A 14088-nucleotide genomic window follows, 5' to 3' on the forward strand; every position below is an offset into this window, starting at 1 on the left:
AAAATTATTTTATAGTTTTTAGTTTGATGTGCTTGAAAAGCGTGTTTTTTAGTTTTTTTAAACTATATTTATTTTTATGAAAATACTATTGTATTTTTAAATTTAAATGCAAATAAATTATGCTTTGCCAATAGAATTAAATCGAAGACCATTCTTATTTATAATAAAAACGTTATTGACCATTAACCTGTAATGACTTGGTAATGACTGATTGTACAAGTATCTAAACTGCACCTCGTATTTTCAGTCAATATTATATATGCTAGTCGATCGCTTTGGCTCCGCATGGGTGGACGCGGGATGAGAAAAAATAGATAGCAATAGTGTTCAGGAATGAAGAAGCTTTCTTCAGATGTTATTAGATTTTATTTAATCTAACGTGGTCCACAAGTTTCGAAACTTATTTACTTCGACCACACACACAAACAAGTCTTTTCGATTGGATTTATTACACACATAAATATTTAAAAAATATCCCAAAACGAAGGGATTTTTTTATGTCAACGTCAGCAATAGGAGCTGGTGGGTCGCTTGATAGTAAGCGTTACCACCGCCCATGAACATTTGCAGGGGCGGGAGGTCTTTTTACGACCTTCTTACGACTCTTACAAATAGATTGCCAACTTAAAATGGAAACGGATGAAGAAAGGATTTAGGAAATGACCAGAACAAGAGGAATAAAGGAAATGACTGTAAATGGTAAGGAAAAGGAAACGGGCCTCCGCCTCCCCGCTCACCGAACGAAACGCAGTAACATTCGCATACTCCTATTTCAATCCGATCTTTCCCTGCAAGCTGGCCCAATTCTTACTGAAGCGAGCTCGACTCCCACAATCAGAATTCAGAATTTAAATCAATTCGACATAATACTATTAAAGGGTTTCCTTTCGTTTATTGACATCTTACCTTAACTGCTAACAATCGGTCTATAGTATAACTCTTCAAAGGAGATATTTTTGGTTTATTCATAACCGTTAGCAAAAAGAAAATTTTCAATTCATTCGTTGTTCCATCATCATATCTATATTTCTTTTGTAACTTTATTAAATGGATTCGCGTGAGAGTAATCTGAAATACAAGTGAGAATAAATTAGGGGTCCAAATGTTGTGTACAAAAATAGTCCACACATTAGTATAACTAAAATTTAAATAAAGTTCTCTATTAGGTATAACCATCTTATGATCTCACGAGCAAATGTGTTTTCTGGAATACCATTTGTTGACTCCATATCCTAGAGTATTATGTTATCTGTGGTACTACCTATTATAAACGCGATAGTTCTTATGTATGATTCGAAGGATGGATGTATCGATGTTTGTTACCACGCGAAATCAGTTTATCGTATCTGTAAGAAATTTGGTACAGAGATACCTTAGTTGTTAGTCTGGATTAGCAGATTACCAAATGGGCTACTTTTGATCCGGATACCACGCGAGTGACGCCGCAGGTTACAGTTAGCAGTTAAAATAATTTTATTATAAAAGCAGCAAATTTATTGTTAAAGAAATATTTAAGAAATTTACCGCTTCATGCGTCGAGTGGCAAGGTTCGCTTAGAATGATAAATTTAGCCACAACGTTCGCACACCATATCAATTGTATTACAGTTGGCGCAAGTGCTTCTGAAAAAGGAAATATTATAATATTATAGCATTTCTTATATGCGCTTAAGATAAAAAGACACGTACCAATGGGAAAGAAAGAAATGAAACAAGATACACTGTTTAAATTAGCTAATATTATAATGTGATAATAATGATACAACCCAATAAAACAAGGGCTACTTGTTTTGACTAAGATCACACACACATAGCTTTGAATAAGATTAAAATATTCACTAAAAACATTCCTAGTATGAACAAAAAACAATAGGAACCTTATATAAATTTGGCGAGCTTGTTTGCTTGATTTCAATAATTCTCTTATCGTTGGGTGTGTGCGTAAAAGTTTGGATGTTTGTCCGGTAATCAAGCTGAAACTACTGGACGGATTTTGATTAAATTTGGTATACAGACAGGGTGCAGTAACACAGCTGACTTGAATGATAGGATATTTTTTATCCCGATTAAATGCTCCCTTGGGATAAAACAGGAATAGGCAGTCATTAAATCATTTGTAAATGTCCTAAACCACGCGGGCAAAGGCGCGGGCGGAAGCTAGTATCAAATGAAGCAATCTGATATCGAAAGAACACCATACAAATTAATTAATGTTCAATCTCGAATCTACCCACTTGAAAAGCTAAAATCATCATTAAAAAGCTTAAAATCAGTTGGCCCTTATTTTCTGCTGAGCAATACTATAAAAAGCGTACCTGCATTGACGGACAAATCACCAATAATCACAGCGGCCGTCATGAGACCCAATATGCCGCTTACTATCCACAAGGATAATATATGCCAGGTTGTATCATTCACTATCTCTATCACCTCACACACGGATGAGTATGAGAGCGCTAAGTTACGGATCTTCCGAGAGACTTCTATCTTGTTGCCTTCTAGTTGACGGCCAGAGCCATCTGGTGGTACGAATAATGAAGAATTGATGCTGATGCGTTACAATATAGTTCTCAATAATGTAAATCTCATTAGGTTCCGTTGAAAATAACGTCAAATTCTTAATTCCATTTCTTAATTATAAAACGAGAAAACAAATCGACTCTATAAGTAGCAAGAAAAAATATGATTGGAGAAATTCAGTAAATATAAAATACTTACCGATCATATCTCTATATTCTGTGGAAACAAAATTGTTGTGTAATATTATTTTTTTATTATCTGCTTCTGCTTTATGTTCTGCGTCTAAAATTCAATAGATAGTCAACATGTATTCTATAAAAAATAACGTTTGCTAATACTCTTATTGGCGTCAGAATATACTGAAAAGAGGAGTTAAAGGTTTATAATTAATTAATAATTAGTGATAAATAAATCCTTTATTGGAGAAAAATAAAAAAGTAAATTAATGGTAACCGTTACCACATTTACAGAGGTTAAGCCTCTGCAAATGTTTATGGGTGGTCGTTTGCAGAGTTTAAATAGAGGGGAATAAAGGAAAGGACTAGGAAGGGTAAGGAAAAGGACACAGGCCTCTGGCTCCCCCACGCACTGAACGAAACACAGTAAAGTTCACAGAATACAGTTATATAATAAAAGAGGCCATCTAAGGATGGGTACCTAGGGACATTAAACAGACAATCGTTACTTAAATTACTTGCGGTCGTATTTTTTATGTTAGAGCAGGCATACGAGGTGGTTCGCTTAATGGTGAGCGATCACCACCGGCCATGAATATTTTAAGAGGTTGCTCTACTGCAAAAGAATTGCCCGCTATTACGGGGTAAGGCATAAGGATAAATGTAGGATTGTGTTACCTATACCAGTTTGAGCTGGCCCAATTATGCCGAAGCGTGCTCGACTTTCATATGACACTTCAATCACACATTCTCACACTAAAATGAATTGGGGAATATTGTGTTTCATATGTACCTGAATAGAGAAGCAGAGTTTTTAATTCTTCAATGATTGCAACCAGCGCTACTCGTATTCGAACGACAAATAGTATAGCCAAAAACAACATGTACGTGGAGATCATAAGAAAGGCGAACGCAGCCGCTGAGTCTTTTAGAAATGCCCCTAGAAAAAATTTAACAGTATGATTTATAGAAGTGACTCAAACTCTAAGCTAAAGCATTTAAATGTTAAAAACAATTGCGCAATTTGATAAATTTTAAAAGAATAGAAAATATTTATCACATCTTTTGCCTTTTTTGCCAAGCAACGCCTAGACTCTCAGCCACCCGTGATCCCGCCACAATAATCGAATTTCTTCTACTCTTTCAGCAGTGTTGCCAATTTCGACTAAGCGTCCTCCCCCCTCCTAGCGCCATCTCCAAATCCCCCTCTTTCCCCCTAAGTCCTAACACTAATGCAAAATCATCCTAGACAATTAAAAAAAAATCTTATTCCAAATAGGCAAGATGTTTCAAGGTTATTGTTTAATTTTTACCTTGACTTACAGAGAACATTTTTCTGCTGATGTCTATAAGACACTATACACCTTCATAAAATTCAATTAATTTCCCTTTAGGAAATTCCCCCAAAAAGGTAATTCCTGAAAAAAAAACGTCAAAAAATTTGCCTAAGGGACACCCTACGCCATCTATTGAGATGATATATGTATGTATCCTTTTATGTACTCAAAAATATTTTAATTTTATTAATTTCTTCTTTTTTTGGGCATATATTCTATATTCAGCATTTTCTATGATAACGAAGTTAGAGTATTATGTTATCTGTGATAGCGCATCTAATATATAAAATACTCGTGTCACAGTTTTCGTTGCTATACTCCTACGAAACGGCTTGACTGATTTTGATGAAATTTTTTGTGCTTATCCGGTATCTATGAGAATCGGCCAACATCTATTTTTCATACCCCTAAATGATAAGAGTAAGGCAGAGCAGCGTTTGCCGGGTCAGCTAGTAATTAAATATATCTATTGAATCCTGTTAATTTGGTTTGCCTATTGCCTACGGGAACAGTACAGGCAAAATAAACCTAAACTACCTGTTTGTCAGATTCAGACACTCAAATAGTATTTGTCTAATTCAGATAAATATATACCACATATTAAAAGAAACAATGAATTGATGAAAATTGTAAATGAAAATCAGTTAGGAAACATTGGTAATCACACGAAATAATAAAATTATTTATATAAGATTTTGATATATCTGACTTTTGGGACAACACTACCATAATAGGTTCCAATTTTGATACGTTCTTTTTTTGCTACCATGCAATTATTACTTTTAGATAAAAATAACAATTTACATACAAATTTTTAAACGACACACATGATGCATTCAAAATTAGTCAAAAATCGATAGGTGCTTACAATACCCATCTTACTTGAGCACCTGCCACGCTCGCCACATCAACTTTACTGAGTCCCAAATTAATCTATACTAATATTATAAAGCTGAAGAGTTTATTTGTTTGTTTCTTTGTTTGAACGAACTAATCTCAGGAACTACTGGTCCGATTTTTAAATTCTTTCAGTGACAGACACTTATTGAAGAGGGCTATAGGCTATATATGTACCACGGGCGAAGCCGGGGCGGACCGCTAGTATATTATAGTATATGTATGGTGGTCTCAATATACAAGAAACCTGTTGTGATAAAATACTGTGTATGTACTCTTTTTCTAATAATTCTGGTACACATTAAATGAGATCGTTTCATTAAATCTTTAAATTGTATCTGTAATCGAGATAAAGAATGTAAACAAACTAAAGTCAAAACGAAATGCCTTGCTGCACCTGTACCACGATACCCGTAACGACAGTAGTGATCAACTTTAACAGATATTTATATATACATCAGCCCATATATGTTCCCACTGCTGGGACACAGGCCTCCTATGAGGGTTATATATACATGCATACGAAACCGACAGAATATTCGGCCACTATCGAATTGCTACTTGGTAACGGTCAGATTGTTTACATTTTTTATCTTGTCTCATTCGCATATGGTAAATGAATTGTCTATACTTACAATAAGAGCAACCATTTTTAAGCGTTTTGCATGAATTTAGATAGTTTATGTGCCCCATTATAGGTAGTATCACAAAGAGGTACACAATTGTTGCTATACTCCATTTCCATTCTTTCTTCTTTAAGGATTCATTTCTAACTATTATCTAAACTAAATTATGTGACATTAATATATGTACACAATTTTATATTAGAGGTATTATCAGTTTATTAGAAATAAAGATTCATGAGAAATATATATATAATATATATATATATATATATATATATATATATATATATATATATATATATATATATATATATATATATATATATATATATATATATATATATATATATATATATATATATCAGTATATTTCATATTATTACATACTATTAAATTAAATATAAGTTTATTTACAAAAACACAGTACCTTGTCCATTGTTACTAGGCACTTCAACCATTTTCTAATTCGGTCTGGAGCCTTCCAAATAGATAATATAGCATTACTTATTAATGATATTTGAATTAAAAAATTAACTGCATCTAATACGGTAAGGTTTGGTTTGACAATATAACCATAGATTTTCAAGAGGGAACCACACACTAAAAATAAGACAAGGTAAATTTAATTATAAGAATAATATTCATCCTACTAATAGGTATTATAAATGCGAAAGTTTGGGAGGATGGATGTATGTGTAGTGTATGTTTGTTACACTTTCACGCAAAAACTACTGAACCGATTGCAATGAAATTTGGTACGCAGATAGCTGGACAACTAGAATAACACATAGGCAAAATATGAAACAAACAAAAAAATGAAAAAAATATGAAGCCAATAGATGAAACCGCGGGGCGCAGCTAATTTTCTATATACCTTTCGGGCTTGGAAATTAAATTCATAAGACATTACAGAAAATACTAAGTAATATGTTTAGTAATCATAGATTTATTTATAGATTTTTTAAACCGGGATCAATATCTCACAATTGTAAAGAACACACAATTTAAGCCTTGTTTTTAAAGTGATAGAGCAGTAGTTTTAACAATTTAATGTAACCAACCAAATGTGATGAGAAAATAATAAAATAAAATACATTATGTGAATTTGAAGAATTGTTGACATTATGTACCATTTTTAAATTTGGAAAGGTATCCCGCCAGGGACATCGGTGAGCTTTTTTGTACAAAAGAATTATTACCTATACGACTTTTTGTTTAAAAGCACCTCACCTACATAAGCGTGTTAAAATAAACCCAAGAAATCATTGCAGCCTTCACCTTTTGAAAATAACTTACACATTTTCCTGGTCATTATAATAAAATATACCAAACTTTTTAAATTAATACTCACTCAAAATCGTAAGTAGAACGTATCGTCCGTAAAAACTTTGCCATTTTGACACCCCTACTTTTGGTGATCGACGTATGGGACATATACCAAATATCCACACCAGCCGCGTCAGTACCCCTAAAGCACCCCAAAGCACACCTTCGTCAGTGGGTTTTACGTCCATTTCTGAAATTAGAGAATTATGTGTAATCAAATATATATTTTTTATGTTATACCGGGCAATCGGGCTGGCGGTTCCTCTGCGTAGTGATCGCTACCGCCCATGAACATTCGCAGAAGGACTTTTCTCTCGGGGTGTGGTACTCCCCTGGTGTCAGCTGGCCCAATTCGAGCCGAAGCGTGCTCGACTGCCTTATTAAATAGGAACCATGGGAACTACGCTGTGCTAAGAATAATGTACCATTTCGTACAATAGTGAGCTTATGTTACAACAAATTACAAAAAAGGTCCTAGGCGCTCCATCCGCCGGGCTGGGCTTTTTTAAATTTTACTTATAGGGAACCACTATAAAAGAAATGTAAACGATATCCTATTACCACAGATAACTATACTATACCAGCTGCACGCCCCGTCTCCGCCCGGGTAGTCTTTTATCGTAATTGAAATAATATAAACTATCCTATCTCTCAAGTTGGATCGAACTGCACATGGTGTGCGAATTTTATTATAATCGGTTAAGTGGTTTAGGAGTCCATTGAGGAGAAACATTGTGACACGAGATTTATATATATTAAGACTAGTACTATAACTAAGACTGTGCTGTTTTGCAACGTGTGTTATACGTACGGTATTCTTAATTTCAGTAGTTACTTATTAAATTAGTAATAAAATGTTTTGAAAGAGACTGAATTTATATAGAGGATCAAATAATGTGTTCGGACATAAAAAGCTTCTGTCACTGAAAATACAAATAAAATCAATTCTTTTCCAACCTTTAATGGCCGTGTTTAGCTTGATAAAAATCTTGTACCTTGATGTACGAGTAATAACTAATAACACATGTTATTAGTTATTATCATACATTGATTGATGAGGTGACATAGAAAATCATTTAAATAATAAGAGTACTGTAGGTACCTATACCAACCTAAATGTAGTTTTGTTTTTTCTAAACTACTTTATAGTAGAAATTAATTGACTATTGTCTAAGTGACGCTCATTTAATACAGATCGCAGATGTAATCATATCATATTATTATAAACTAGCGGTCCGCCCCGGCTTCGCCCGTGGTACATATATGGGTTTTAAACAAACAAACTCTCCAGCTTTATAATATTAGTATAGATTATTATTAAAGAAACACAAAAATTTAACAATATAGCGACAACGTGCGAACAATAAAACTTATTAGTTTTACATTTTTTTTTTTTTTATTTCACAATCGGCAATGGAGCTGGTGGGACGCCTGATGGTAAGCGCTACCACCGCCCATGAACATTTGTAGAGGCGTAAAGTCGATTACAGACCTTACGCCTCTACAAATGGATTGCCGACTTTAAATTGGGAAGGGATTAAGAAAGGATTGGCGAGAGGAGTAAAGGAAAGGACTGGAAAGGGGAAGGAAAAGGATATGGGCCTCCGGCTCCCCCACCCACCGAACGAAACACAGCAGAATGCTATTTCACGCCGGTCTTCTGTGGGGGTGTGGTACTTCCCCGGTGCGAGCTGGCCCAATTCGTGCCGAAGCGTGCTCGACTACCACATACAAAATAATTTATTATAAATTAAATACTGTATTCATGTTGTAATTAACCTTTCATTATAAGAATTAACGAGCCTTACCTACATTACAATATGTCTTCATAAATTTTACTAGAGGTTTTAAAAACTTACATTAATTTAAATAAAGGTAGGAAGTATGGCTATTTAAAAAATTAATGTAAAAATTGAAAGTTATCGACTAAACAATGTCGCGATTAACTACGGAACAAATTATTATGCGGTTTTGTTCAATAGACAGGGTGATTCACAAAGAGATGACATAAAATAATTATTATTAAAATAAACACGAAAAACCCCGATTGTTTAAAAATAATGTGCATGCATTCAAATATTTTATATTGCTTCAGATATCTCTTGCCTTTCCACCATCATTGTACTAATTCAGGCCAAAATTGCTACAAACAAACAACAGCCCGGACAATACGAGCTCCCCGGAAAAACTTGGGATATTGTATAACGCGACATAAATAAAAGTAATTAATTTATATTTTCACTAAATTAATCACACTTGTTACCATTTTACATTGCAAATTATATATTTAAAATGCATAACTTTATTGACCTCTGTGAGTATTTATTAGCAAGTATGCATTAGCAAGTAATAAAAGAATTGTAGCATGTTGCATAATTGTAATGACCATTAACATTTCATCTTTATTGCAAGGAGGTTATCAAAAATGTTAATGTTCCTCATTATTTGTTTTCTTTTGTGTCTGTACATTTTTATTACTATAAAGTTATATCCTGGTAATGTTCCCGTATATCCAGGGAAGTGGCCTTTATTAGGTCACTTAAATCTATTTTCTGGAAATGGTGAAGGTGAGCTACTTATGATTACATGATAGGTTTAGGATATTAAGGAGTTTATTAGGATTCCTGAACATGTATGTATGATGAGAGATATACTGTCAGGGTTATTTTCAAGGAGATACATTTGCAAATATTTATTCATATAAATTTCAGTATTTTTCAATAAAGGGAACAAAAATATGTAAAATAAGATAAAATCTGCACAGGGGGTTGATTGGTATTTTTTTCTTAGTGAGCCGTGGAACAAAATGCTATAAATAGTAGATGATATTACATGCCGCCGCCGTCGTTCAGCAGCCGTACTCATGGGGTTTGAGCTGATAGTCTTAGCTAAGCTGTAAAATTTGCACAATTTTTTTCGCACGTGCGTAAGAATAATATTTTGTCAAATTCCTAAAGAGTTCTACAAAAATAATAAACAGTTTAATTTAACAAAGCCTTACATACATATACAGGTGTGGCATTCAGAGTAGGAGCATATTATGTTACTTGTATATAAAATGCAACATCTATTTAAAATAACGAAACAACATCTATTTAAAAAAAAATTACGTGTTCAGTGGACTGCGTATTTGAATCCATTCTGTTTTTTCTTTATTGACATGATAGCTGAAGTAGACTGGTTGTATTAACGGTTGATAAATTTAGTAGCACTTCTAGCCTCTGATGACTCACTTTAGATATAGCATACAACTTAATTAAATAAATTATGAGCTAAAACAAAAAGCCCATAACCACATACATTATCGGTCTTATAGCGCGCGGCGCTACATGCCCCGTGATTAGCTTGTTTCTCCAACAATTATCTTATGTTGAAAAGTATATGTTCATTGTTTTAGCTAGTGAAATACTGCTTACAGCCAGCAAGAACAAATTAAATGTTTACTCATTTTTATTATCACTTTCAGAAGTATGGAAAACAATCAAGACGGTAAATCGATACACAACAGAGAACGGTAACGTGACTGTGATTTATTTTGGATTGATTCCTTTATACGGTAAGTACTTTAAAATACCTATTTGTTAAACACCTAAACCTATTTGTTATAATACACAGTTAGTATAAACACAGTACTTAGGCACAGAATTATATAATTAGTAATGTATGTCAACAGCTAGTGTTTTGTCTGATTGATTTATGTAAAACGCATCCAATAATGTAAAGGATACTAAGTATGGTAATTATATTATAAATTTAACAATGCTTCCGACATTAAACATTCTTTCTGATATAATGTCCAATAAATTTTCCTTTACATGACATGTTGATTTTTATGAATGGCTAATCGACGGCTTAAATTGATTTTTTATTCAAAGTTTGTTTCAATCAACCCATCAGGTGAAGGCCACATGGGAAAAGTTATTTCGAACCCTTTACATTTTTTGGGGATTGTCTATTGGAACAAATGGTTAAATTTTAGTTATTCATCCAACACGTTCAGCCAGCCAGTCAGCTTGCACCGGGAAAGTACCTTTCAATATCCCTTTTCCCTTTAAAAGCGTGTAGCGCATTCGAAGAGGTCTCAACGCCCAAAGAGTAGTATAATAATAGGGGTAGTAGTGCCTCTGCGAATGTTTATAGGCGAGGGTGATTGTTTACCATCAGTTGAAGCACAAGTTCAGTTGCCCGCTATAAAAAAATGTTGTTTTCACAATAGTTCACAAGTATGCTTTTGTTATAATTAATTATACTCATAGAAATCACTGAGTATGCAAATTTAATTAATCAACGCCATTCCGTTTTCACGACAATTGAAAAAACAATATATATTTCATCGTAATTATCCATTCACATGCCATTACAATATGCTAGTTAGTGACCAATGTTAGTGACTTGATAAGAGAAATCAAGTGCTTGTCGGAATCATGATAATGAGGGTTCCGTACAAATAAGCGATAGAGGAATTGCTAAAAAATAGACCACCCATCTAATTTATGGCCGAATCAACCATCGCTTTACCTGAATATTTTATAATTTGCTGCTAACTATAGAAGCCACTAGAATACATCATCGAACAATTTCCAATGTCTACCTATGTGGTATCATATGAGATTGGTAGAAGGTGGCTGGATTAACTGTTTATCTTACACCAAAATTGTGTCTTTACTCATAGTACGGAATCCCACAGCAAATAAGTGAAAGAATAATGTAGACAATCAAATTCATAGAAAATAATAGTAAAATTTTAAAAGTTTAGTTATACATTAGTATCCATTTTCGTAATAATTCTTTACCTGTAGAACAATGAAAGAACCGTTTTATAAGTATTTTATGGTAATACTTACACAGAAAGGTCAATATTACATATAACAGGCGTTAGTAGAACTGCTGGAAAATTTATTTCTGAATGTCAATTAAAAATATTTTAATTGATAATACTGGGCAATTACTAATTGGCACCTTATGATAAATTAATTTACTTCAAAATTAATAAATAAATTAATTTTGATTGTCTACATTATTCCTACACTTATTTGCAGTAGGATCCTATACTATCATGAATTAAAATGAAATTTGAATTTGAATGTGATTTGAACAAGTCAGATAGTTAACGGTATTTTTATGATCGGTGCCGTCTGAACCTGTATTGATGTACACAGGTTCCCCCTTAATGATATTGTGTTCCTTGTACCCAACCCAAAAGTTAAATGGGTATCTATACAAGTTACATAACTATACGATACAAGTTCAAATATAGGTATATGCATTTCTTTTGAACATGGTGTAACGTTTGAATTAATTTTTCTTCACGAAGAGCCCAAATTGCTGCGCTACACCATGTGACATCTAACTAACGCATCATAAACGACCCTGACTGTAGAAATGTTCTAGTGAAGTCCTGAGTATGCCTCAGGACGAAGCTTTATTTCGATAATCTTCCTGGCAATTCTTAACTGTATGGTCACGAAACATTAAGTCGGGAGAAAAACGGACTATTATATCCTTCACTTGTGTCAGTTAATGTAGAGGCACCTTGACCATTGCACCTTGACCGAGCATGATTAGTTGAAGAAGTTCATATTTCTTACTGTAACGCATGAGATGACAGAAGCTATTAAATGTCTTATTTTATACACAGGCATTACATGCTGTGCTCGAGTACACGCTATTGTGTACATATAATATAAATACGCTTCATTGGAGCGACAATTTAAGTCTACATATCAAATATTATTACGTAAACTTTAGGAATACGAGACAGTTTTCCTTGTCCCTACGTTCCTCAATTCATAACTAGATTTTTTTAAATAAATTACAGTTATTACCGATCCAGATGATTGCAACACTGTGCTTAGTACATGCATGCACAAGCCTGGTTTCATGAAAAAATTCGTGAAGCAATTTCTTGGCAACGGCCTTCTTTTTGGACCAGGTGAGTACAAGTGGGTTTAAACGAAAGAAACGATTTTAGGAACGACTAACTCAAAATTTATATTTACAGTATCTGTATGGAAGGAGCACAGAAAAATCGTGAATCCAACATTCAATCAGCATGTCCTCGACAGCTTTATGGGTATTTTTAACAATCAGAGTCGTCGGTTAGTTCAGGAGTGGAAGGAACGGGTCGGCTGCGGTCCGTTCGATCAGCTGTTTAGTTTAGAAAAAAATACGTTGGAAACGATTTGTTGTAAGAATTTTTATGTCCTTTGCTTTTGAAATCTTTATATCTCGCAATGAATGAACTCAACATAAAAAACATTGCTACTTTTTTCAAATGAACAGAAAAAAGAGGTTACTGTGACGTCCTAAAGTAATACTAATTCCAGTATGGCACAAAGTCAAAGCCATATAGGTATATAACAGTATATTTCGCCATCATCTTTCCACAATGGATTTAGTGCTACTTTAAGACAGCACGGTCACGGTAGACTCCCAAGTTTGGAGGGTTGATAGGTAAAATTCCTACATTTTAACGAATTTGTGTATTATAGTTATCGTTAGGCAATTAAAAAAATACGTCATATTTACGATCCACATTATTTCTGAAAATTGCAATTTGTTTATACGACTATATTAATTAGCTTCAGTTTTTGAAATATTTATGGGCCATTTTATCATACTATTTATTACATCGCAGGGACAACAGCTGGCATCGATATTACAGGTGAAAGCGATTTCAACGAGGACTGCTTAAAAGCATTTCGTTGCGTAATTATCAACCTTTGCAGCCGAGTTAAACAACCGTGGTTCCTGAGTGACTGGTTGTATGAGAAATCAATTATAAAGAAGGACGAAGACTATCACGTGGGGATAACCCATGAATTAACTGATTTGGTAAGGATAATTATCTGTATATAACATTTTGAATTTATATTTAAATCATATTATTATAAACACGATAAATGGATACGCAGTAACGACTGAACAATTCTTGACTGGGCACAGAGATATAAATTTATCAGTTTAGATTAAACAAACTCAAACATTTATTTATTCAATTAGACTTCTAAAAGCACTTTTGAACCGTCAGAACATATAGAAGGTATTTTTTATCTGAGAATCAGGATGAGGTCACAGGCTTAGATTTATAAGTTTTTCAACACTGACACATTATACATGACGTAGCTAGTTAGATCTATATATATAAAATTCTCGTGTCACAGTTTTCGTTGCCATACTCCTCCGAAACGGCTTGACCGATTCCTCT

General features: G+C 33.7%; 2 protein-coding genes across 2 annotated transcripts in view; one reads left to right on the top strand and one right to left on the bottom strand.

The window, feature by feature from the left end:
- The window catches only part of LOC119838026, a 9243-nt gene extending 2067 nt beyond the window's left edge, over window positions 1-7176 (bottom strand). Inside the window, exons 1-7 of the mRNA XM_038363839.1 lie at window positions 7122-7176; window positions 6907-7071; window positions 3489-3635; window positions 2718-2801; window positions 2315-2518; window positions 1525-1622; window positions 907-1068 (exon numbers count right to left, since the gene is read on the bottom strand). Coding sequence (XP_038219767.1) covers window positions 907-1068; window positions 1525-1622; window positions 2315-2518; window positions 2718-2801; window positions 3489-3635; window positions 6907-7071; window positions 7122-7176 — 915 coding nt within the window. The remainder of the gene's footprint in view (window positions 1-906; window positions 1069-1524; window positions 1623-2314; window positions 2519-2717; window positions 2802-3488; window positions 3636-6906; window positions 7072-7121) is intronic.
- A 2086-nt stretch (window positions 7177-9262) lies between these two features.
- LOC119837846 (cytochrome P450 4V2-like) overlaps window positions 9263-14088 on the top strand; it is a 7974-nt gene continuing 3148 nt past the window's right edge. The window contains exons 1-5 of the mRNA XM_038363622.1: window positions 9263-9448; window positions 10348-10437; window positions 12700-12813; window positions 12883-13068; window positions 13519-13715. Of these exons, the coding sequence (XP_038219550.1) occupies window positions 9307-9448; window positions 10348-10437; window positions 12700-12813; window positions 12883-13068; window positions 13519-13715 (729 nt within the window). The 5' untranslated portion in view covers window positions 9263-9306. The remainder of the gene's footprint in view (window positions 9449-10347; window positions 10438-12699; window positions 12814-12882; window positions 13069-13518; window positions 13716-14088) is intronic.

This window comes from Zerene cesonia, chromosome 29 (assembly GCF_012273895.1).
Source record: "Zerene cesonia ecotype Mississippi chromosome 29, Zerene_cesonia_1.1, whole genome shotgun sequence".
In the NCBI taxonomy this organism is placed as follows: domain Eukaryota; kingdom Metazoa; phylum Arthropoda; class Insecta; order Lepidoptera; family Pieridae; genus Zerene; species Zerene cesonia.